Source organism: Miscanthus floridulus, chromosome 16, assembly GCF_019320115.1.
Source record: "Miscanthus floridulus cultivar M001 chromosome 16, ASM1932011v1, whole genome shotgun sequence".
Classification (NCBI taxonomy): domain Eukaryota; kingdom Viridiplantae; phylum Streptophyta; class Magnoliopsida; order Poales; family Poaceae; genus Miscanthus; species Miscanthus floridulus.
Window position 1 is genome coordinate 81,987,930 of NC_089595.1, and position 24,845 is coordinate 82,012,774.

The 24,845-nt window shown below is 47.1% G+C and overlaps 1 protein-coding gene and 2 pseudogenes across 1 annotated transcript; 2 read left to right on the top strand and 1 right to left on the bottom strand.

Moving 5' to 3' along the window:
• Window positions 1–3,289: 3,289 nt before the first annotated feature.
• Window positions 3,290–6,141, top strand: LOC136509984 (uncharacterized; annotated as a pseudogene).
• A 5,117-nt stretch (window positions 6,142–11,258) lies between these two features.
• On the bottom strand, window positions 11,259–12,375 carry LOC136510922 (uncharacterized; annotated as a pseudogene).
• A 4,122-nt stretch (window positions 12,376–16,497) lies between these two features.
• LOC136512161 (soluble inorganic pyrophosphatase-like) lies at window positions 16,498–18,320 on the top strand. The gene is made up of 7 exons (XM_066506143.1): window positions 16,498–16,801; window positions 16,952–16,980; window positions 17,084–17,257; window positions 17,393–17,458; window positions 17,575–17,695; window positions 17,783–17,864; window positions 17,982–18,320. Exons 1-7 carry the CDS (start codon window positions 16,633–16,635, stop codon window positions 18,022–18,024), a joined length of 684 nt encoding a protein of 227 aa, XP_066362240.1. The 5' UTR covers window positions 16,498–16,632; the 3' UTR covers window positions 18,025–18,320.
• Window positions 18,321–24,845: the final 6,525 nt, after the last annotated feature.

The following is a 24,845-nucleotide window of genomic DNA, read 5'->3' on the forward strand; positions in this document are numbered from 1 at the left end:
GAAACCCAGCAAACCATAAAGCTTATCATATCCTTTGGAGTCGAGAAATTATTCCCACTAGTCGGGTAAGTCTTGCGAGTACATTGCGTACTCAGGGTTTATTTACCCCTATTGCAGGTGCAGCTTGAGGAGTGACTGTTGTGTGGAGGATTCTTCTGGTGGGCACAGACGGATCCTTGTATTTTATCGTTAGAAGTTTATTTCAATTTCGCTGTTTAAATTCCGCACTCTGAACTTGATATTGTAATAATATATTTCTGAAAACTCTTCTTGTATGAAATGGACTAAGTATTATAAACTCGTTCTCATTATTGGATCCTAGAGGAAAAACATGGATTGTTCGAGTTCTTCCTTGGGGTGTGCTCGATCGAACCGTCCGATATAGCTCTTTCGGGGTGCTTAGTGTCTGGTAGAAGACACGCGCCTCCGAAGGTGTGTTATTTCGGGCGGTTCTGCTACATAGACAGTAGTATTTGAAGTTGATGAAACAATAAGAAAGTTTGGGTTCAAAGAGAATGAGAAGGACAATAGCGTTTATGCAAAGTTCAAGAATGAAAAATTCATTTTCCACATCCTATGTGTAGATGACATCCTACTCACTAGTAGTGATGTTAATCTGCCATTGGAGAAGAAGAAGTTCTTGTCCTCAAGTTTCAATATGAATGATCTTGGTGAAGTGTCATTGGTTCTAGGAATTGAAATTTACCAAGATAGAAGAAAATAGGTATTAGGACTATAGCAAAGGCATACTTAGAAAAAAATTCTAACGAAATAAAGTATGCATGCGAGTAAACCTACGCATGCTCCTATCATCAAGGGTAATAGATTTAGGAACACTCGCAGTTGGAGTTTTATTGTGGAAAAGCTCCAAAGAAACCGTTGTGGTATCATCAATGATGCATACCCATAGTATAGCTTGTTATGAGGCTTCAGGAAAAGGCAAAAGTGGTTAAGGGAATTTGTACCCAGGATTAACAATAGTAGACAACAACAATAACCATTTAAAGTAGTTCACTCCTATGACAACAGGTCAAGTGTGCTGCCAAACACATTGACATTAAGTTATATGTTGTAAAGGAGAAAATCCAGAATTATTTTGAAAGCATTGAGCATATAGTATCGAGCAAGTACTTGCAGATCCGCTTACCAAATGCTTACCACCCAGTGCGTTCAGAGAAGACACAGTGGACATGGGTTTACGGGAAAGCCTATAATTTATGGATACTAAGGGACTAGAATAAGTTAAAGATCTGTTTCAAAATAGAAATGTGTATTGTAGCATGTTAATCTGATAGTGCTGACTTATTATGACGAGGCATGCTCTATACACTAATATATAATAAAATGGGTGCCAAGTTAAGTATTTTAAGTTTAAGACTAATTTTAAAGTATAAGATGAGATCAAGGGGGAGAATGTTAGGATTGATCTCATCCGACTTGATCCAACGATCGAGTCGGATCCCTTGACCGTGTCCTGATCGGGGGGTGTTCAACTGACTTCTGGTCGGCGAGCCCCTGTCACACAGCGCTATAAAAGAGAAAGGTGGGGAACGAGGTTGGCTGACGCTACTAACTCACTGACAAACCCTAGAAGGCCCCATCCGATCGTGGACGTGCTGCACCGTCGGCCGCGCCGTCGTCCTTTAGATTCCACCGCTGCATATTGCGTCGCCACTGCCTTGGCGACTTCTTCCTCCTCTACCTCCTCTGCCAAGCCGAAGGTATGGGCCTCTCTCTTTCTCTCTCTAACTGTATGATGTTCATGTCAAATTAGTGAAGTCAACCCGCTAGATCTACTCCTAGTTGCTCATAAATTCTCTAACAGGCACCAGCAGATTGTTCGCATCCATTTGCACAAGTTGCTGTCTCAAAAAATCGCTCATGTACTGTGTACTGTTGCAACAGTTTATGAGTTTCCATAATCCAGACTTTGTCTTCATGCTAATCACTTAGCGCAAAATAATTACAATTTTGAGAAAATAGTGCCAGTACACAGACCTTCTGTAAGTACAGAGAAAAAAATATAAAGAGAAGAATGTTCATTTGCAAAGTTAGAACCATCCCGTTGAGTAGCTTCCAGAACCAAACCACATTCATCAATGCCTATTAGAAGAGTCCTAAGGTGAAGGTGGACTTCACCTCTGATATCCTTTGTGGAGGATGGCTCACGATATTAACACATTTAACTGTGCTGGGTTTAGATAGATAGCTAAAATTTGTTTGGGCTTTAGAGGTGGCATCCTATTTTTATTCTTTGTATAGACAGTTTATAAGGTGCAAATGTTGCAAACAGTAATACATACTTTGGGAGAAAGCTGTCTACAATACTGAAAAAAGCCTCCATGCAACTGAAATTTATTTTGGCTTACATGCAACTGAAAAAGTCTACATTTATTTCGGCCCCTACGGTGAGTCGTACTCCTCGTGCGCCTTCGCTTTGTCGCATGGGTTATAGGCTCGGGTGGTGGCCACTGGAGTGAGAGGGGATCTTGAGCGAGGAGAGCGTGTTCGGTCTACTGGAGTGAGAATAGCTGTAAATGATTGAATGTTCGGTCTACTGGAGTGAGAATAGCTGTAAATGATTGAATATTAAATAGAGCAGCCTAGGACTGGATATGGGTGGTTGGTGTTTTGAGGATATCCCATTAGTCATCATCACTATTGTTATTCTTGTTTTCTCCATACTGGATTTCATTTGAAGAGTATATACATTTACTTCAGCACAACAGCCATTTGAGTTGGCCTCCTACTGACCATTTGGCAGACACATCCTTTGTACTATTACCATCTCCAAATTTCAGCTGGCCAATCAGATGGAAGGTTTGCAGCCTCTGCCATCATGTAGCCAGCTGCACCTCCAAACCTCTGAAACTCCATAACTCCTCACAGTAAGAGAGCTGGTCAGTTAGCATGGTATCTGAGTTGAGAAACATACATTAGTCAAAAGGACACTTCAAAGTTTGCTGGAAGTTTTTCAGTGCGTGTTTCCTAGAAACATAGTCATGTAGGTTTACTGAAAGGTGCAGTGAATTTTTTGCGCTTTGTGCAGTGCAGGTGCGTCCTGATGCATATTTTGTTGCATTAAATTTTTTTTGTCTTCCCTTGTAACGTACGAGCGAACACTATTTGTTTATCTATTAATTTTGACCTACAATATTTTTCACTCTTACTGTGTTAGAAAATTTTGAGACTCCCGTGGCAACGCGCGGGCATGCTAGCTAAGTTTATATATGTATTATGCCTACTGACTTCGTTTTTTGTTTTGGCAAAAAAAAGTTACTGGGTGAACATGTGTACACCAATGTCGCCGTGGAATGGGCGGCTGCGCTCTCACCACACGACCCCTCGAAGTTTGCCCAACAGGAGGCTCCCTTCCCAGACCAAGAACCCGGAGGAGAAAGAGAAGCTCCAAACATTGAAGAAGCCTCAAAGTTTGCCCAAGAGGAGGCTCCCTCCCCAGACCAAGAACTCGGAGGAGAAAGAGGAGCTCCAAACATCGAAGAAGCAGGTTGCCCCCAAGAAGACAGCGAGAGGTCGCCACGCTGGAGCTGCTGCATAGCAGCCGAGGGCACCATTACGCCAGTTGTCGCGGCTCGCTGGAAGAGACCCTGAGCATCCAATTGTGATAGACGATGATGTAAGCGGGGTAGGAGTTGCTCTTGCTTGACTTAGTTTTTTTCTACTAGTACCATCCATTTCATTCCTGAATGTTATCATGTTTGTTAGATAGAATCTTGATTCGTTTCATACTTGATTCATAGATCATGAGAAATAGCATTGTCATTTGAACTTCCTCTTGTAGGAACATAAAGCCAGGGCTGATCAATCAGCAATTACGCCTCTTCGCAGATCCCCACGATTCCATGTGGAAGATAAGAGTTTGGGCAAGTCACTGTTGCCACCAAATCGCCGGGAGACCTCTGCTAACAGAAAGACTAAAACAGCTCATAGGAAAGACAAAAATCAAGAGAGCCTGAAAAGGAATAGGGGAAGTGCTGTATTTCCTCCTAGGAAAGATATTTCAGATGTATCTAACAAAAAGAGTGACAAGCAAGAGTTAAAGCCCAATCATTGTAAAGTTCAGACAGGAAAGAGGAAGAGAGGAACAGAAAGGAGGGTGTCAAGAAGCAAAGTTGCCAGGACCCCGAACCATTGCCTGCGTATTGCCAAGAAATTGCTCGTCGCAATGAACCCAGTAAATCCACCCACAGAAGGATTGAAAAGGACCCTTCTATTGAGGTGAAGCTTAAAATTGGTGATGAGAGGCTGACAAACATTGATGAAAACATCAACAAGCCAAGTGGGACTGAGAGAGAAGGAATGGGAAATTTTTGTGGTTCTGATGATTGGACAAAAGAGCAGGACATGGCATTGCGCAAAGCTTACTTCAGTGCCCGACCACATCCCCACATTTCTGGAAGAAAGTTTCAAAAATGGTACCTAGTATTTACATCATTTGCTTTAGTGTCTTTCATTTCTTATAAGTTGCAAGAGCTGACCGAAGAAACATTGTCATACACTAGTTTGACTTGCTTACATGAAAAAGGACAAGAATGCTGAAGTGTTGTGGCCAAAAATGTTTTTGCATTTTTCAGAAAAGAATCTCAGTGCACATGGTCTGTTCACATGTTATTTTGTATTGTGTTTCACCAATCCGTTTTTACTATCAAGGTTTTAGAAATGTATCTATGATGTGGGTGTCATATGAAGATTCATAGCTGAAAGTTAATAAAGTCATTAATTGTTGACTGGACTTGTTTGTTACTAACCTTGGGGATTTGAGAAGATAATATATCCCTTAGGGATGAGGATGATTGCAATATATAGGCGTCCTCGTAGGCATATGGGCCTACAATATATGGGCCTTGATAAACTTAACATTGTTAATGTTGTATGGAACTAAGTTTTGTGCTGATCAATTTGGTTCCTTTTCTTCTGGTATATACAAAGATTGAGATTCTAATGCACCATTTTAGTAGAAACAATATCTCATACATCATTAAGTTTCAATAACGGTTCATTCTTTTTTTTCCCATAGTGTACAGATTTGCTAATTCTGTGAACAAAAGGATATGATTAGACAGGTTCAAATAATAAAACATCTTAGAAAAAAGATGAATAGCTGGTGGCCTCAATTTATCAAATGTACCATTAACTTTTAAACAAATAATTGCACAATGTAAAAACTTGGGGACTAATGGGCTTGATCGTACAATCAAAATAGACTGAGGTTTCATAGTGCCAATTTGCTTTTCTTTTCCATACTTCACTGGAATATTTCAGTGGTAGGTCCTATTTCTTATCCGGCATATTTCTTCTTTTATGTGTGGATTCTTCCTTTGTCATTTATTGCCTCAGTGATTTTTGACACAACTCTTTTCAGTGCCTGGGAGATCTGCTGAAGACTGCTTCAACAGAATTTATTCTGACCTCTCAACACCGACTCCAATTGGCCCACGTCCCAGAACAAGTAAAACAACATATTCTCCTATAGGAAATTTCACATTGTCTGATCCAGAACTTCCAAATATCTTGGAACCTACGGTCGGAAGGCAAAAGACCGCTAAACAGAAGAGTCTAGTAGCTCAGAAGACAGTGAAGCATTTGTTGCAGAAGCATTGCCGCATTGACCAAGCTCAAGAGGCTGACCACTTCTCAATTTTTGAATGCTCACCAAGTGCCTTACAATTGAACTTATCTTTTGAAGATTCTCCTGGGACTCCTGACAGTTGTATGAATTCAGCTTCTCTAGGCAAGCGCAGTGGAAGTTCTTCAGCACGAAAGAAATCATTTTCAAGGTTAAGAACTAAGCCATCTGAACCGAGCCCAGCAGTTCTAAAGCCTATAAAGAATGTTATCTTACATGAGAAGTGCATTGATCAATTGGAACGTAGAGAAGGCACAAAAAGGCCTCGCAGAAGGACACCAGTAGGCTCTAAAGCTGCTGATTCTGGGAAGTCTCTTTCTGAGCAGCAAGCTGGTAGTGTGAAGACTGCTAAAAATGCTCTCATCTCAGAAGCAACCGACTTCATAAGCAGTTTTAAGACGCTGCAAGCCAATTCCCTTGCGCATGTTGTGGAGAATAGTGAAGACGAGATTGAATGTGATGCCAGTGATTGTAGCCATGATGATAAAGAATAAGGAGGTGCTTACAGTCTTGATTCCTAGCGATCCTTAGCAATCATTTCCTTTATGTCAACTGACGTTGGTCATCACTTATCAGTGCCTGATGCTGCAATAAGGTTAGGCAGTTGTCCGGGCGGTGTATTCTGCCTAACATGATGTATCTAGTAACTGAAAAGTCTATATTTCGATGTGTCAGGTACCATGAAAAGGGGTCCCCTAAGCAAAAGCCAAAAAAATCGCTTAGACCTTGTCAAAATCAAAGCCAAGGGACACCCATCGGCTAACCCCCGGCCTTGTTCGAGGCTACCGACTCTCCGCCTCGCTTGAGGCCTCGCACGAAAGGCCTCGGACGGCCTACCAAATCTCCGCCTCGCTCGAGGCCTCGCACGAAAGGCCTCGGACGGGGAACCGATTCTCTGTCTCGCTCGAGGCCCCGCTCGTAAAGCCTCGGATGAGATGCCGATTCTCCACCTCGCTCGAGGCCGGCTCGGCAACAACCCCGTCGCCTCTGCCTCGACCAATCTCTCCGACAGAGCGTCGCGTCCAATTAATGCGATCAACCACTCCCGCGATATCAGCCGAACGACGGCTCGACACAGCGGAGTGGCCGACGCGACGTAGGTCACATCGACGCCATGCCGTCCGGCACAGGATGGGGCAGGGGTTACCAGCCACTGTGCTCGGCACTGTATCCACGACTGACGCCCATGCTGCACTGTGCTGCCTAAACCCAACTGCTCCGAAGACAGCGCGGCGTGAGGAGTCAAGTTCGGGTCCTTGTAGCCTCGGAATCAGTGTACAGGACCAACTACTCCCTCCAAGCCTCGGCAACCCACTTCAGGGTCTCGGTAGCCTCGGGACTTGCGCCCGCCGAGCCCCCCACGATGGCTCGGCCTCGACACCAACTGAGCCCCGGCTCTTTACGCTGTCGACACACAACGACCGGCGCGTCGTCCGCCATGCCCTGCGTCAAGCCATCACTGGAGCTCCCACGTCGCACAGGATCGGGCGTGACCGGCGCGTCGCCCCAGCACTTCAAGAGCAGGACCACTCCATCGACCATGCCGCCACAGTGACAGGCTACAGGGCTCGGACACGCCGCCTCTGTTCACACGACGCCACGTAGCTAACACATGTATCACATCCGTCCCCCTTCAACTATAAAAGGGAGACGGAGGGCGAGGTTTTTAGGGGGACGCTTACGCTTACGCCTACGCCCACAAGACGAACACACGCTCGACACTCTGTAACGCGCACGCTTCCTTGCTGCCTGAGATCAACATCTCAAGCAATCCACGCCGCTCCGCACAGAGACCTGGGACTAGCTCCCTCTCTCGCCCTGCTTGTAAACCCCTACTACGAGCACCTCGATGCAAGGAATACAAGATCAATCTCTCAGACTGGACGTAGGGCACGAATTGCCTGAACCAATATAAACCTTGTGTCTCTTTACATCACCATCCGAGATTGGGAACACGCAGTACAAATTTACTAGTTGGTTGAGGGCCCGCCGGTCCAAAACACCAACACGATGTCATCTATTTTTTCTTAATGCAAGTGTTTGGTACAAGAAAACATTATAGACATTATATAAACAGCTGTGGCTGCCCTGGTTAGTGGGTCCAGGGATCGTCATATGTAATTTTGAAACATTAATTTCCTAAAATATTAATAACAAATTTTATTGATTATTACATAATAATAAGTTTGTTGCTTGACAGAACATTCATCAACTGGCTAAACAATTGAACATCTGACTTGACCTTACATTTCCTTTTTTTTTGTTATGTTCCATATAATAAGCAGCTCATATCAGCTTGTGTAATTATAATGTTCTGCTGTATGGTTTGGGTTGATTTGTCGTGAATGTTAGAAGGCTCTGTTATCATCCACCCTGGTCTTCTGTTGCTATTGCACACATTGTGTTTGCAAATGTAACAGCTTTGTGTTTACATGGGTGCCATCCTTTTTATTGCCTCCTGATTTTCATCTAATTCCTATTTTTGTTGTGGATTCTGAGTTGCCTTTATGATTCCTCCAATGCAGGCGTATGACCAACATCTCAATATGATACTTGGAGATGTTGAAGAGGTAGTGACTACTGTGGAAATTGATGATGAGACTTATGAGGAGATCGCTCGTGGAAGTATCTTTCTCTGCTACATGTTTCATCAGTTTCTTCAGGGATTAAAATTGATTTCCAAGTTTGCACATTAGTAGCTTTTATAGAGTGTGTAGCTAAGTTCAGCTAGCCAGTTTGGGCTATGCACCACATATTTGAAAGGGAACTTGTTAGATTGCCTCATCCGTTATTGCCACACATGCTTGCCATTGAAGCAGAGCTGTTTCTGCTCTATCAGTTGTTTCTGCTTGATGGAGTGATGCTGCATAACATAAGAAGATCACCGTTACTGTACTGTTTGAATGTTTTAGTTATTAGTTGTCTCAACAGGTAAAACTCCAAGGTTTGACATTATAGATTGTCCCAATACTATCAAACATCCCTAGCCCAAACAAAGAACAATAGCAGTCACCACTTTTCTCCCACCTGTCTCTTCCACTTTGTCACAGAGCTATGCATTGTCTGTTGCAAGCTAGACCTACTGTGAGTTGTGTAGTGGCAGCTTGACGAGCGTTGTCTCTGAATCCTCATCAATTTAGTCCCCGTGCTGGGGTGGTATTAACTATTAACGTTGCTTGCCACTTGGTAGGTGCTTTAAATTCATCTCGTGTGCCATACTGCCTCAAGCCCTGTTCGCTTGACTTGTCAGCCGTGCTTTTTCAGTGAAGTAACGGTGTTTTTCTCTCACAACAAATTAGCGAACAGTAATTTTTAACCCGGTTTTTTAGCAAAACTTATTCTGCAACTTGTTGGTTGCTCTGCTGCATTGTGGGCATGTTTGATCCTCGTCCTGGAGGGCCAGGCACGCCTGTGGTACGATGCACCTGCCTAGGTGCAGGTCCCCAGGCGAGGGCGCAAAGCAAACAAGCCCTGTATCCTTATCGTTCTTCACCAGAACAAGCATTAGGTTGCTCCGTGCATTGCTTGATCTAATTACATCCTGACACATGCATGATATTTGAATGCAAGATTTTTTCTTCTTAATATTAAATGATATATAGCTCTCATGGGTGCTCGAGAAAAAAAAATATCCGCATGCAAGAGTATCTTGTTGTAGTGTTCTGCGTGCTTACGTACCCACTAGACATTAGTACTGCTAGTTTATTCATACACTACAACATCACCTTTTTTCTCCTCATAATTGCATAACTGAGTATCACAGATGGGCATACTATAGTATCTTACTGTGACGCAGTGCAATACTGCAATGTTGATATGGTAGCATATGTTATCGTAGCATCACCAATTAATAGAATCACTGATCATTTGAGATGCTCAAGCAAAACTTATTCATATGATTACATTGGTACTGAAAACAATATTTAATGAATTAAAATTAGTGACAAATTGTGTTTTGCCTGCCAACAGCAGTTGTGGACTGTGCGCACATTATTTCCTGACCCTGTTTTCCACTTTTTGTGCACGTGATGTGTACAGCATACAAATGAAAGCATTTATTTTTGTAAAAAGAAGTTCAGTGATTTTTTTTCTAAAATATCATCATGTGTTATCTGCTAAATTTGTTTTTTCTCATTTTTGGTTATCTTAAATTCTGCATGATCAACGCTTTTTTTGGTTGATTTTATATGCCAATACAAAAAGTTTAGTTACTTTGGGCCTGTTTGGCACAGCTCACAGCGGCTTCATGAGCTGTTGTGCACTGTTTTTTTTTTTGCCAAACACTTATTTCCAAAACAGCTTCATGGGTGAAGCTGTTTTTCCCCTTCTATCACAAAGATATGAGTTGGGAGGAACCTAAAAAAAAAAGTAGCTTATCCCAACTTCATCTCCCATATTATAGTCATTCTATTCATCGTTCCACTATGTAAAGCTGTTTTGCCAAACACTTATTCCAAAATAACTCAGGTTCAACAAAGTTGCTCATGAAGCTATTTTGCAAAAAAAAAAAAAAACAGCTTATACGGTGAAGCTGAGTTGTGCTAAACGGGGCCTTTGTCACTAAAGGTTTGTTGTACTGATGAAATAACTGTCTTGTATTGGCTATTCCAGACCAAGTAAGAGTGTGTTTGGTTGAGTTGTGGCTGTGGGAAAAAGCTGCTATAAGTTGTGAGCTGTGGGAAAGCTGCTGTGGGCTGTGAGCTGTAGAAAAGCTGAAAGCTGTTTGGTTAAACAAGTATAAAATATACCTTCTATCTTTATCTCTCTTGAAACAACTATGGAAGAGCTTTTTATTACACAAATTTCGAAAAGCAGAAAGCCAAAAGCCAAAAATAGGGTCAAATCAGCTTTTAAAACTGTACTACGGAAAAGTAGCTGCTTCTAAAAAAACCACCTGAAAAAGTAGCCCCTTTGGTTGGGCTTTTGGCTTTTGGGGCCAAAAGCTAAAGCCAAAAGCCCAACCAAACGAACCCTAAACACATTGTCCCCTTCCTTTTTGTCTAAGGAGATGGAGTAATACCACAACATGTTCGCTTGTCGGTTTCTCCGCCCTTGCGGACTGTGTGAAAGTTTCGGTGGAGCATGCATTCGGCAATTCCACCGGCACTAGTTTTTCCTTGATAAGCAAAGCGGTAGTTTCTGAGATGTTGCACAGGTTTAGACAAGGGCATTATACATTTGTACTTCAACAATGACTGTATTTCAATGAACCTGAGTCAACTTGCCGGCGGGCTCATTCGCCGACCCGCCTCGCTTGCCGCAAAGTTTATTAGCGGGCTTGCGGCTTGCCACAAAGCTGCAGATCTTACGGACAAGTGTTCCGCGGACACAACAAATTTGTATGCAAGACCCGCACGACGTACAGTACAATATCGATGTATTGAAGATCAAAGCAGAGTTGGCTGGAATAGAGAAACATACAATACGAGATACACGTACAGTATTCACGAAAACAAAGTGAACTTATTGGAACTTAGCCAAAAAAACAGAGAAACTTGCAAAACAGTAAACATATAATACAACTTCTGCTAACCTCATTTGAATGATTTCACATACAGTACAGGATCTTCTGTTAGGTGACTGGCTCATCCTTGGTGACTGTAGCATTATATTAAGTACCGGAGATCTCACATAGTGCACACGTGAGGCAAATGACTTCCTCCATTCCTTCTGAATGATTTGAAGCATTAACAACAGATGACTTCCGTTTCAACAAGGATTTGATCCTATCCACGCTCCTTGATGCTGCATCTTTGCCAAGATTAGGAGAAGCAACCGTTCTTGTATCATCGGGTAAGGTTGAAGATGACAATCCTGCATATGGTGACCTCTGGTGTTTGGCTCTGGAGTGGCGCATCCTTGGCGATGCTAGGATCCTATTCAGTAGCGGGGACCTCACAAATTGCATGTTCGAAGCAGATGACTTCCTCCGCTTCTCTATTGGAGGCTTTGGAGCATTAACAGCAGATGACTTCCGTTTCACTAGCAATGACTTCTTCAAGTTCACACTCCTTGGAGTTGTATGCTTACTCCTTTATTGATCTGCTTCTTGACCACTCAATTCTTCTGGCGCAAGCTCAGATGGCAGGGTTGTCATGTCCACACCAGCACATCTAGATAGAATACAATAACATGATAAGCTAGAGGACAACCAAATGGTGGCAACAAAATGTGGACTACAGTAAAACTAGATATTTGTAGTAGACGATTTAAAAGATTGTATTTAAAGATTTCTAGACAATAATTAATCCTGTTTTTAGTTTGTGTTGATGCTCAAAATTGATTCGGTCCAATTTTTATATGAACACTATGTTCTGGTGATTAATATGAACTCGACATAGGACTGTTGAGTCTGTATAATTCCTTCAGGGTCCTAAAACATAAATGCAACTAAAAACACTCTGCTGAAAGCATCCTTTGCACTATGAGTGTCAACTGTACAATCTACTCCACTCCGTATATCAGTTCAAGAGAGAACAGTAGAGGTAAACAACCAAAACCAAAGGGGACCGAGCAAAATCCTTACCCATATTTATCTGTCTGTAAGAAATTGCAGGACGACGAAGCCACACCCGAGATCTGGCGCCCCAATCCCGCAGAAGCCGATGCTAGGATCTTGGAGGCTTCATGGCCCCTATCCTCTCCTGCCTCCTCTTGCTCCACCATGGAGGAGCGCGAGTCGAGGGCCAGGTTTCGCCACCTGCCACGGCCAGAATCGGCGTTCCCATCTACGCCAAGGGCAAGGACGAGCCGGAAGGGCGAGCGGAGGAGGGCGACGGCCGACGCCACCGTACCGTGACGGCGCGATAGCGGTGGGGTTCAGGAGATGCAATTGTTGCGGGTCTCGCGGGTTCTTGAGAGCTTTGTCTCTTGCCCAACGGGTTTGGCGGGTTCAAAGACGTTGGGCCAAAAAATTTTGCAGCTGGGCCACTACAGCCACGAAGGGAAATTTTGTGGGGTGAGTGTGCGGGGCGAGTTAAGAGCCCGCACCGCCTGCAATGTGAAACCTGAGTAAAGTAATGCTAATGATATCGAGTTATTGATCAATCGTTCCTGTAAGTTGTGGTATCGAGTTATTGACTGATGGGTGGTGAGGCTCTTCACAAGGAGAATTCTGTGATTCTGCCAATTGTTCTGATAATGTTGTTAGAGTGAAAATGAGTCAGGCTAGCCAGACTTGTGGGAATTGCCTCCGGCCTGTACAACTCCACTGGCACAAAGCAGTGGAGTTGACACGGATTCGCGTGCGTGTTACGGTCCGTGCCATTGTCACCCTGTACAGTACTGGACAACCAGTTCCAAAGTTGAAGAAGTTGGTGGACCGGACGACTGGCAGTGGCACCGAAACCGGTACTGACGATCATGTGCATCAGGACTTCGTTCCACCATCTTTTCCTTTCTTTATTATGCTTATTATTATTAACAAATATGTGCGAATCATGACATGCTCATGTGCATCACGATCTCTGTATATCTCTTGAAAAAACGAGCATCACGAATATCAAAAGGCTTCCAACAGCGTAGTAGATACCAGTCTTTAGGTGTGAAAGGACTTGTAGCCCAGCGGTTATAATTTATAAGAGCCTAAGTAGTACTGGGTTCGACTCTCGTGGGAGCGAGTTTTAACGACGTTGTGCTTTCAGTAGTAGATGACGTTTTCGTCGATAGCAAGACATCTGTGGCGACTTTGTCAATCTTGATAATTTGCCGGTCTAGTGTACGTGCGTTGTGAGTGGCTATGTTGTAATGTATAATTCAAAAAAAAATACTAGTCTTTAGTTTGTTTTCGAAGGACCAATCTTAAATCATACTGCTGATATTTGAGAGCATCTGGATTGGATTGGAGCACATGTTGGTCGTTCACATCGGCGTTCCGCTTTGATTGAACGTCTGGCCCCTGTTAGGCCTTGTTTCTATGTAGTTGGATTTACATCAATTTATATGTGTTGGGATATATTTGAGTAGAACTTGAACAAAATTTTACCTTAATCCGTCACAAAACATGTGGATCGGGGTTAATCCGGCGACGTCGGAGGGCCTTACCCGTGGTCCCATCACCCCATGGGTTTGAGAGGTGAGAGCCTTGTCAGTTCGGATGCGCCACCTTTTGGGGTGACCCGATGGATAGCTGGTGTAGGGGATCGTGACGCCTAAGAGGAGGGTGAATTAAGCAACTTAAAGCTCTAACTCTGAACTATAGCCTCTAATTCCACCTTGTCAAAACCTATGCAAGAAGGTAATCTATCTAGATGTGCAACTACGGTTTTGCTAGGTGCGTTGCTATCTTTACCGCAAAAAAGTTATGCACCCTAGGTTCCAATCCTATCAACTAAGCTAGGAAAGTAAAGCAATCAACCAAGGTAACAATGTGAATGCGGAAGATAAAGATAAGGTAGAGATGCAAACTCCCGTCGATGACTCCGATATTTTTACCGAGGTATCGAGAAGCGCGCAAGCTTTTCCCTAGTCCTCATTGGTGCCCCTCGCAAGGAATCCCTCGCAAGGGCCAAGCTCCCGGTCGGGTAATTCCGTGGATAGCCTCGGGCTTTCCCCACGCGCAAGTGGGTCTCCGACGTGTTTTCCGGCAAGCCTCTCCCGGATGCTCCCCGCCGTCTTCACTATCAAGCTTCTGGCCGAACTACCGCGGGCCTTGTTCCCTTTGGTATACGGTGGCGGCCACACCACAAACGCGGTTGGTGTGATCTCGCAACACTACAAACTCTTCCGATGTACAACAATAGTACGTGCAAGCACCGAGTGATAAGAGGTGTGTAAATCTACTAAACACTAGGCCTAAACCTATAGCAAGCGTATAAACAGTGATCTAATCAACCTAAGCACTTAGCAAAGCACCTACGTTAATCACCTAATGAATCACTAAGCACTATGCAAATGGTGATCACTAAAATAGTTTATCAACACCCTTGGTATGTTTCCTCAGCTCTCCACATCACAAATGGCCGGTTGGGGGTCTATTTATAAGCCCCATGGAGAAAGTAGCCGTTAGGGGACGAAACCCAACTTTCTGCTACTGATCGGACGCTGCTGTCGTCCTGACCGGACGCGTTCGGTCGTCTCAACCATTGAGCGCGCGCGTAGAGATCCGACGCACTGCCGAGTCCGGTCATCATCGACCGGACGCGTCCGGTCGCATTTGCGCCGCTCTAGAACCTCTCTGGACATGATCGGACGCTGCACTTTGTGTGTTTGGTCATCTAGTGCTGCTGTGTCCGGTCTTCACTGAGTTGTTGCCGTAACGATGAACAGTGAAATCCGTGTGTCCGGTCACTGCCTCGCTCAGCGTTCGGTCACTGCTGTTGTCGAGCAACTGATCAGACACGTCCGGTCCTCATAGGGCCGCGTCCGGTCACCTCTATGGAGCTCGTTTCTTCGCGATCTTGCGTTCGGCTTGATTCCCATCTTTGTACTTAGGTTATGCTTAATATCTTGGGTCTTCTCTTGTGCTTCTAGGGTCCTGCTTAAGGTGTTGATCATCGGATCATCATGTCGCCTTCGTCCAAGTCACGTCTTGCACCCTATTGAACTACAAAACAATTACTTGTAAATTCATTAGTCCAATTTGATTGTGTTGGTCATCAAACACCAAAATCCAAAGTAAATGGACCTATAGTTTATTTTCCTTACAATCTTTTCATTTTTGATGATTGGTGACAATACGACCAAAGCAAGCAAATAATAAAAATTATGGAATTTAAAAACTATTTACCTGCGAGGATGCAATGCAAAGGGCAAGGTTATATGATGCTAAAAGATACCACATGTAAACATCTTTGAAAACTTATCTTGCCCTTGCAAATGTCCCCATGTGGCATTATGGATTGAAACCTCCCCCTAACTCCATAATCCGCTATCCTCCCTTTCTCGGACTATTACCAAAGTGAAATCAACATGATGATATCGGTTTAAAAATATCACATGTGGAAACCAATTTGATTTGTACCACTTACAATTGGTGGTGGATATTTGAAGTATGATGCTTAACTTCGGGGACTTCATTTTCCTTGCAATGAGACTACTACACACATGGTAAGCTTGAAAAAATGTTAGTCTCAAAGCATCCAACTTGTAGAGTAACCTCCCTCTAAATTTGTGCACACAAGTATGAAATACTTATAGGAGACATGTATATTGATTTTAGAATAAAAAATACCACTCGAAAGATAACATCACATGGGCCCCTTTCGCTAGTCTGAAACTGGCTGGTTGTGTGAGAGAGAAACACTGTAGCGGCTTGTTGATGAACAGTGCACCTGTGAGGAGGAGTAGCCGGCTTGTCTGGTTTTTCTAGACCCGCGAACGCAGCCATGAATGTGAAAATCATTTTCGAATGTGATATTCGAGAGAAATTATCTACAATTTGAACTTTGGCACATATTAGATGAACAATTGTAAAATAAGCTATGTGTCGTGCTCTTAAATAATTTAAACCATGTAGGCTTATTCCAAAGGTTAAGAATAAAACCGAACAAACCTATCATAAGATATACCTAATATATGCAGGATAAAAGATTAAACATACAAATACAAACCTAGATATAAAAAAAACTAGATGTTTATTTAAATTACAAGCCTAGATGCTTATTGAAATTGCAAGCCCAGTATCCATTTTCCTTAAAGCTGGCAAACAGCTCGCGACTCGGAGCCGCTGGCAGTGACGCCATTGACGCGCAAAGCGAAGTTTCCAACGCCAGCGCGGCACCGCGACCCACGTGCTGCCGCGTCGACCCACTACCAACCAGTGGCCCCCCACGCGCACCGCTCCGGACTCTGGCGCTCCCTCCCATCCTCCCCTATATATGCGCGCGGGCCGCTGCAATGTTTGCCGTGTCCCCATTCCCATCCCCCTGTTCCAACATTTTGTTAAACATTTACTAGCTCGCCGAGCGCGCGCGACGTGAGAGACGAGCGTCGATCGGTCAACCCGAACTCGTCTTCCGGCAGGTACAGAGCCGAGGTAGCGGAAGATGAGCCAGGAGAACGGAGGAGCCAGCAACGGGCACCCCGCCGAGGAGCATCAGGACGTGATGGAGGTGGAGCCGAAGCAGCGCCGGGCGCCGCGGCTGAACGAGCGGATCCTCTCGTCGCTGTCGCGGAGGTCCGTCGCCGCGCACCCCTGGCACGACCTCGAGATCGGTACGTGAGCCCGCCGTCGTCTCTCTCGCCAACGCACGCATTTGTTCGTTCCTCAGATATGCATGGCTCGATCAGAGGCCTTCTTCTTCAATTCGAGGATAGCGCTTGCTAACCGACCGACGACCGGTCGTGCGTGCTTTCAATTTGCAGGTCCTGAAGCTCCGGCCGTCTTCAACGTCGTAAGTATCTGAATCCCATTATTCCCCAGCAAGCAAGCAACCAAAGTTGCAGCATGCAAATCGATCTGGGGCGTGAACGTGTCTGATCCGGTATGTCGAGCAGGTTGTGGAGATCACCAAGGGGAGCAAGGTGAAGTACGAGCTGGACAAGAAGACGGGGCTCATCAAGGTGGACCGCGTCCTCTACTCGTCCGTCGTGTACCCTCACAACTACGGCTTCATCCCGCGGACGCTCTGCGAGGACAACGACCCCATGGACGTCCTCGTCCTCATGCAGGTGACTGACTGATCGCTGTCAATCGTCATCTCAGCCTTTATTAATTACTTTCGCCTCTCGCCTCTCGGGTTGATTATTCACCTATTTTGTTTCTAATAAGAACATATATCCGCATGCCATTTGCATTGCATCCAGGAACCAGTCCTCCCCGGCGCCTTCCTCCGCGCCAGGGCCATCGGCCTCATGCCTATGATAGATCAGGTACGCAGATGATAGATGAATTATCTCCATGCATGGTTCCATCTCCCTGCAATTCGATCCCGAGTTGCAACCATTCGCACCGATCTTATCTAACCTTACCAAAATGTTCGGAACAGGGGGAGAAGGACGACAAGATCATCGCCGTCTGCGCCGACGATCCCGAGTACCGCCACTACAACGACATCAGCGAGCTTTCTCCTCACCGCCTCCAGGAGATCCGCCGCTTCTTCGAAGACTGTACGCTTTCCTGTCTCACTGCTCCGTACTCGTTAAATTTCCGTGGTCCTTGCTGGACGCGCCCTTCAACCGTGTGGTTTCTTCCAGACAAGAAGAACGAGAACAAGGAGGTGGCCGTCAACGACTTCCTGCCCGCCGCAGCTGCCCGCGAAGCCATCCAGTACTCCATGTAAGTCCTGGTCAATTGGTCATTTATCTCGAGGATGACATGAAAAAGACATGTACCATATATCGGCTTGGATCGAACTCCGGATTCGTGTTGACATGATCTTGGTGTTTTGTGCAGGGATCTGTACGGTCAGTACATTATGCAGACCCTGCGACGGTAGAGCGTGCTGCGTGCCCCATTTTCTCTCCCCCTACCGGATCCCATGCGAGCTGAAGCAAAAGCACAGATCATCAGAATATTTGTGATCTGATTGATAGCCAAGTCACATGAGTTGTCAAGCTTGTCGACCATATCTTTCAAGCGATATTTTAGCCTGTATCTTCCCTTATTAGTCTTTTGGAATTTGTCCACAGTGTGGTTTGATCTATGTACTCCTCTTCTACATTTTTACAGAACGAATCAATAAAATTAATAGTATGCTATTTTGTTGTTTCGTCGACCTACTCCTGGCCTGCACATCTGCATATTGCTGATGGGCTGATGCCAGATGGCAGAGACTGAAGAACCGATTGCGGCTCGCAGCCACGTTTCCGGTCACGGAGTTTCTGCTGGATAGTTTGGCTGTTCTTGTTGAATGTCTTGGTGTGAGCAATTTGGGCTCTCGTTTTATTTGTTTCAGTTTTTGTATCGGTGTACACTGGCAACTACTACAACTTCTTCAGCAGGGAAGCAGCTGCTACTACCAACTTCTTCAGATGTGTCAGGGAGTGACAAAGTCCTTATGTTCGGAAAAACAAAAAGAATTCTGTACAGGAAAAGTCTGACAGCTATGCACTAGATCAATGTAAAGGACGGTTGGAGCATCACAAATCTGATGATGAACAGGAAATCCAAACCCAGGGGCCAAGCATAACTGCACAAGTTTTTTTTTTTTTTGTCTTTTGGGAGATAAACTGCACAAGTTGATAGATGTCTTATGTTTATCTATAGTAGTTGGTGCTGTGTCAGCACTCTTATCATCTATCTTATCTTACTTTAGCATCTACTTTAATCGTTGGAATATGCTGTAGTGTCGGGTTCATAAACCCGGGGTCTCTCACGGACCGGCTTCCCAACAAAGGCTCGTCCCAACAGACGACGTTGCGAACGACGCGCAACTCCTAGGCCGGCCCAAAAACTTAACGACAGGCCAGAAGGACGATCCAATCTCCGACCGGAAGACCTAGCCTAGGAGGAACGGCGTCCGCTTCCGACTCTGGCCCGCCTCTCCGACCGGAAGGCCCGCTTCCGTCTCTGGCCCGCCTCTCCGACCGGAAATCCTGGCCAACAACGCTTTCGACTCCGACCCATGTCTCCGACCGGGGATACACCGAACCTCTACTTACAGCTCTTCTCTGACTAGCGTAGTCGGAGCCGACTGGGACCAATCGACCGGGGACGGATAACGGGCGGAATAGGTAAAATAGGACACTCAAGTCAACCGCAATACCGAGGGCCATACCCTATACACCTGCAGTACCACAGGACATATCAGAAGGGTGCGCTGCAACCTTCCAGGCATGTCAGAACCCAAGTAGTATTGTGGGCGCCGACGTTTGCCCTACAGTGTTGTATGCGCCATCAACTCCCATACCATGACAAACACGGTAAGGCTCTCCCCACATGTCTCTGGGCATCAACAGTGTTGTAGGCGCCATCATTTGCCCTACATGGAGAACACGGTAAAAACCTTCCACATGCGTATGACATCAACAGTGTTATGGGCGTCTACCATCATCTTGTACCCGATGGCGTGGGCAACAAGACTTAGTAGCATACGTACTCTCACTCTCTCTCACTCACTTGTAAAGGCCATCCCCTTCATCTATAAAAGGGGTTGCGCTCTCTCCCAAAAAGGGAAAAAGAGGGACTCCGAGATCGATCAGTTCACAACTCAAACAACACACATGATCCGAACGACCAAGGATCCCAACGAACAAAAGACGTTCGAACACTTAGCGCACAACGGAGCTCCCGTCACTCTTGACCCTTCAGACCAGAGTCTGACCAGACCTCTTGCACCCCCCATCTTTCTCCCTTCCGTTTATAACCCCATAGCAAACTTCGAGCACCTGGGCTCAGGAATAAAGTCATCGACTGACTCAAACTGGACATAGGGCACGTTGCCTGAACCAGTATAAACCCTGTGTCATTGAGTGCTAGGCCACATCCGATCACAACGTACAGCAAAACTACAAATATTTACGTGTTGGTCACTTTTTGCACCGACAGTTGATGCCGTCCGTGGGGAAGACGTTGTACGTTCACGCTTTTTAGTCATCGGATGGCCCACTTTTCCGTCACCTTCGCCATGGCGGGCTCAAGCGATATGACTTGCTTCGGCTCACTGGAGTTTCCCACACTCCCACCTATTGGGATGTGGGTTCCACTCGTCTTCAAGCCATCCCAGGCCTTCCTCTTCAGAAGCCTGGACTTCGTCGCCGACCGGCTCGGCGTGCTGCACCTCCACGAGGAGGCACTTGTTCAGGCGCCCATCGGAGGAGGCGCGTCCTCCGTCGGCTCCAGGACTCCCAGCGACTTCAACCGCGAGGCGCCTATGCTTCGTTCCGAGCATACGCTCTGCTCAAACCCCATTGTGAGTAATATACGCTTTGTTATTTACTCGCTATTTACTGTCTTTCGCCGATTCTCCGGAGGGACCCCGTTGTCCCTATCGCGACCGCCATGCGACTGGTTCCCCTACGGCCTCGCGTCCCCCACGAACACGTACGCTTGGGGGCTTCGAAGGATGCTGGTGCCACCCCCTCTCACATCTGAATTCGTGGGGATGGTGAGCTACGCACCCGCCTCTTTTCACGACCTCGTGGATGACGATGTTGAGAGCGACGGCTCCAGCATTGGCGACGTCGTGGCACCTAGCCACCCTCTGTCCCGAGAGTGCGCTATGGCAGATGCCCCGAGACAGCTGCTAGTGGCAGTGGAGTCTCTTCAGACCCACACCCCTATGGACCCTCGCGCGGATGCCCTCGCATGTGCGTAGGTGCACGGCGAGGAGCTACGACAAAGACAACAGAACAAGCCGCCACCTGCGCCAGCGCGCTCGATGTGCCCCGTGCACGTAACCCGGTGCGTGGCGCCTGGGGTTGTGCCCGCTAGGTCCAGCGCGACAACATCCACAGGGGAATGATCCCCCACTGTTCGCTTAGGCAAGCCAGAACATCGCTGCGGTGGCGATGCTCCTGCGTGGCCTCCCCGAGCCAAACAACCCCCAGAAACAGGCGATCCACCGGAACCTCCGAGCACTGATGGAGACCATCGCCGTTCAACAGGCGGAGAGCTTCACATCGTGACACCGACTCACGGCCTCTCTCCCCACCAAGGGGCAGGGACGCACCAGACACATCGCTCTATCCGCTCATCACTATAGCCACTAGGTGCGGAATAGGAGGGCGTAGCTGTGCCACAGCTTGACCCGGCACCCGCTCCACACCGACTGCCTATGCGCAAATGCCTTGGGCCAAACCAAGACGCTCACAGTAGCATCAGCAACCGGCGTCGGGCCCGACATGATGATGACGTCCATCAGGCGATAGTGAGAGCAGATGACACAGGCTCCGACCGAACCATCGAGGAGACTGGGGAGATGCACCCTAGGCGTGGTCGCCGACCAAATGACCAGAGTCCCGGCCCGTATGGCCCAGGACCATGGGCCTTTGGCCGACGCATCCAGAGAGCACTATTCCCACAGCACTTCTGACCGCCAATGAACATCGCCAAATATACCGGGGAGACGAATCCTGATATATGGCTCGAAGACTTTCGGCTCGCCTGCTGAGCCAAAGGAGTGGATGATGATCACTTCATCACTCAGTACCTCCCCATCTGCGTGGGGGAACATGTTCGAGTGTGGCTCGAATTCCTCCTACACGACAGCATTCGTGACTGGGCAGACCTCAAGAGGGTCTTTGTCAGGAACTTCTAGGGGACCTATGTTCGCCCTAAGAACTCCTAGGACCTCAAGAGCTGCTAGTAGGAGCCCAACGAGTCCCTACGGGATTATATCCGTAGGTTCTCGAAGCAGTGCAACTCCCTTCCTCATGTTGTCGATGCCGATATCATCAGCGCATTCCTCTCTGAGACGATGTGTGAGTCCTTGATCCACAAGCTTGGCTGCCTAAAGCCCTGAGCCTCCCACGACCTGCTCGACATTGCCACGAACCACGCCTTCGGCGAGGAGGCCGTCAGAGCTGTCTTCAACGGAGGCTAGGACAAGGGCAAGGCCAAGCGCGAGGACCAAGACGAGGGCCCCTCCACATAGAGGGGTAAGAAGAACAAGAAGGATCAACGCTGAACAGCCAACTCCGCATTGGTCACTGCAGCTGATCGCACGGGCAAGCAGCCCCAGTAGGGCCTGCGTGACCACTTCAGCAAGCTCATGGATAGCCCCTACACCAACCACGCTTACCCAGTCAAACACCTCTACAAGGACTGCGAGCTCCTTAAGCGCTTCCTGCAATAGGCCGGCAGGCCAAAAGAAGGAAAGGGCAAGGAGGCAGTAGCCAAGAAAGGAGGCGTGTCAGGCAAGGATGGGGATGGCTTCCCTGACCCCAAGGAATGCATCATGATCTTTGGGGGATCCGATGCTGTCTACTCTAAGCGCCAGCACAAAGTGCGCTACCGAGAGGCGTGCATCGCCGAAACGACCGTCCCGTCCTTCCTCCGCTGATCAGATTCTCTGATCACTTTTGATCGGAGGGACCATCCGTCCCACTTCGCCAGACTAGGACGCTATCCGCTCATCGTCGACCCCATCATCCGAAAGAAGCACCTCACCAAGGTGCTGATGGACGGAGGCAGCGGCCTCAACATCCTCTACATCGACACACCCGACGCCATGCGCATCCCCTGGTCGGAGCTCCGTCCGATGAGCTCTCCCTTCCATGGTGTGATCTCGGGAGTGTAGGCATACCCGCTCGGGTAGATCGACCTGCCCATCACATTTGGTGACCAAGCCAACTTCCACTCGAAGGTGCTCACCTTCAAGGTGGTGGACTTCTAGGGGTCTTACCACATCATCTTGGGGCGGCCATGCTACACCAAGTTCATGGCGGTCCCCAACTACACCTAAGTGAAGCTAAAGATGCTAGGACCGAACGGCATCATCATTGTGGGTAGCACCTTCTCGCACGCCTTCACGTGCGACTACGAGCATTTTGAGCTCACCACTATCGTCATTAACTCTTTTGAGCTCCCATGGCTCGGGGAGTTATCGACCCCAGTAGTCCTGGACTACAACAAACCAACCTCCACAATGACCTTCTGCCTGCTCAAGGAAACTAAGGCGGTGGGGATCGACCCCACTGGCCCAACCAAGATGGTGCAAATCAGGACCCAGCTCCCTGCCAAATAGGAATGCAAGCTCATTGACTTCCTACGCGCCAACCACGATGTCTTCACATGGAAACCATTTGACATGCTGGGCATACCACGGGACATCGCCGAGCATGCACTATGCCTCATCCCGGGATCAAAGCCCGCCAAGCAGCACCTACGTCACTTCGACGATGAGAGACATAGGGCCATAGGCGAAGAGATTCCCAAACTCCTGGCAGCCAAATTCATTAGAGAGGTATTCCACTCTAACTGGCTTGCCAATCCTATTCTTGTTAAAAAGAAGATAGGGAAATGGAGAATGTGCGTTGATTATACTGGCCTCAATAAAGCATGTCCAAAGGATCACTTTCCTTTGCCATGCATAGACCAGATAGTCGACTCCACCTCAGGATGCAAGATCCTCTTCTTTTTTGGATGCCTACTCAGGCTATCACCATATTGCGATGAAAGAGTCCGATCAGCTCGCAACCTCATTCATCACCCCGTATGGTTCGTACTATTATGTAACCATGCCTTTCAGTCTGAAGAACACTGGCGCCACCTACCAAAGGTGCATGCAGCAATGCTTCACCGACCAAATCGACCCGCTCGATCAGCCTGATAAAGCCGAGCGGCCGAAACCAACAATCATCGTCTATGTTGATGATATAGTGGTCAAAACGGCTCAAGCTTGCGACCTGATCGCAAACTTGGCCACAACGTTCATGAACCTCCAAAGGTTCAAGATCAATTTGAATCCCGAGAAATGTGTTTTTAGGGTTTCAAAGGGGAAGTTGCTTGGATACATCATGTTCGAATGTAGTATCGAGGCCAACCCTAAAAAGATCATGGCCATCTCCAACATGGGCCCTATACACAACATCAAGGTCATACAAAGGCTCACCGGCTGTTTGGTCACCCTAAGTCGGTTCATCTCCCGGCTCAACGAGCGAGGGATGCCTCTCTACAAGCTCCTTAAAAGGACGAACACCTTCATTTGGACTGAAGAAGCACAATAGGCTTTGGAGAGCCTCAAAACATCGCTGATGTTGGCCCCAATCCTCGTCGCTCCCAAATGGGGAGAACCCCTCCTCCTCTATGTCGCGGCGAGCAACCACGTGGTGAGCGCCGCCCTAGTCATCGAAAGGGAGGAGCTAAGACACCACCTTAAGGTCCAGCGACCCATATACTTCATCGAGGAGGTACTCACCGACCCCAGGGTCTGGTACCCCTAGGTGCAAAAACTCCTATACGCCGTGCTGATGGTAGCGCGGAAGCTCCTACACTACTTCACCGACCACGAAGTCACGATCGTCACTTCATACCTGCTTGGGGACATCATCTGCAACCGCGACATCGTGGGATGGATCTCCAAGTGGGCACTTGAACTCATGGGCCACGACATCAGGTATATCCCCCGTACTGCTATTAAGTCTCAGCCTCTCATGGATTTTGTCACTGAATGGACGGAGGTCCAGCTACTGACCCTAGATGTCACCCATGAGTACTGGATGATGTACTTCAACGGGTCCATCATGGTGCCTGACTCAGGGGCTGGAGTGGTTCTAATCTCCCTAGATGGGAGTAGGCTCCGCTATGCCATCTGCCTCCACTTTTTAGCCTCAAACAACGTCACGGAGTATGAGGCCCTCATCAACGAACTACACA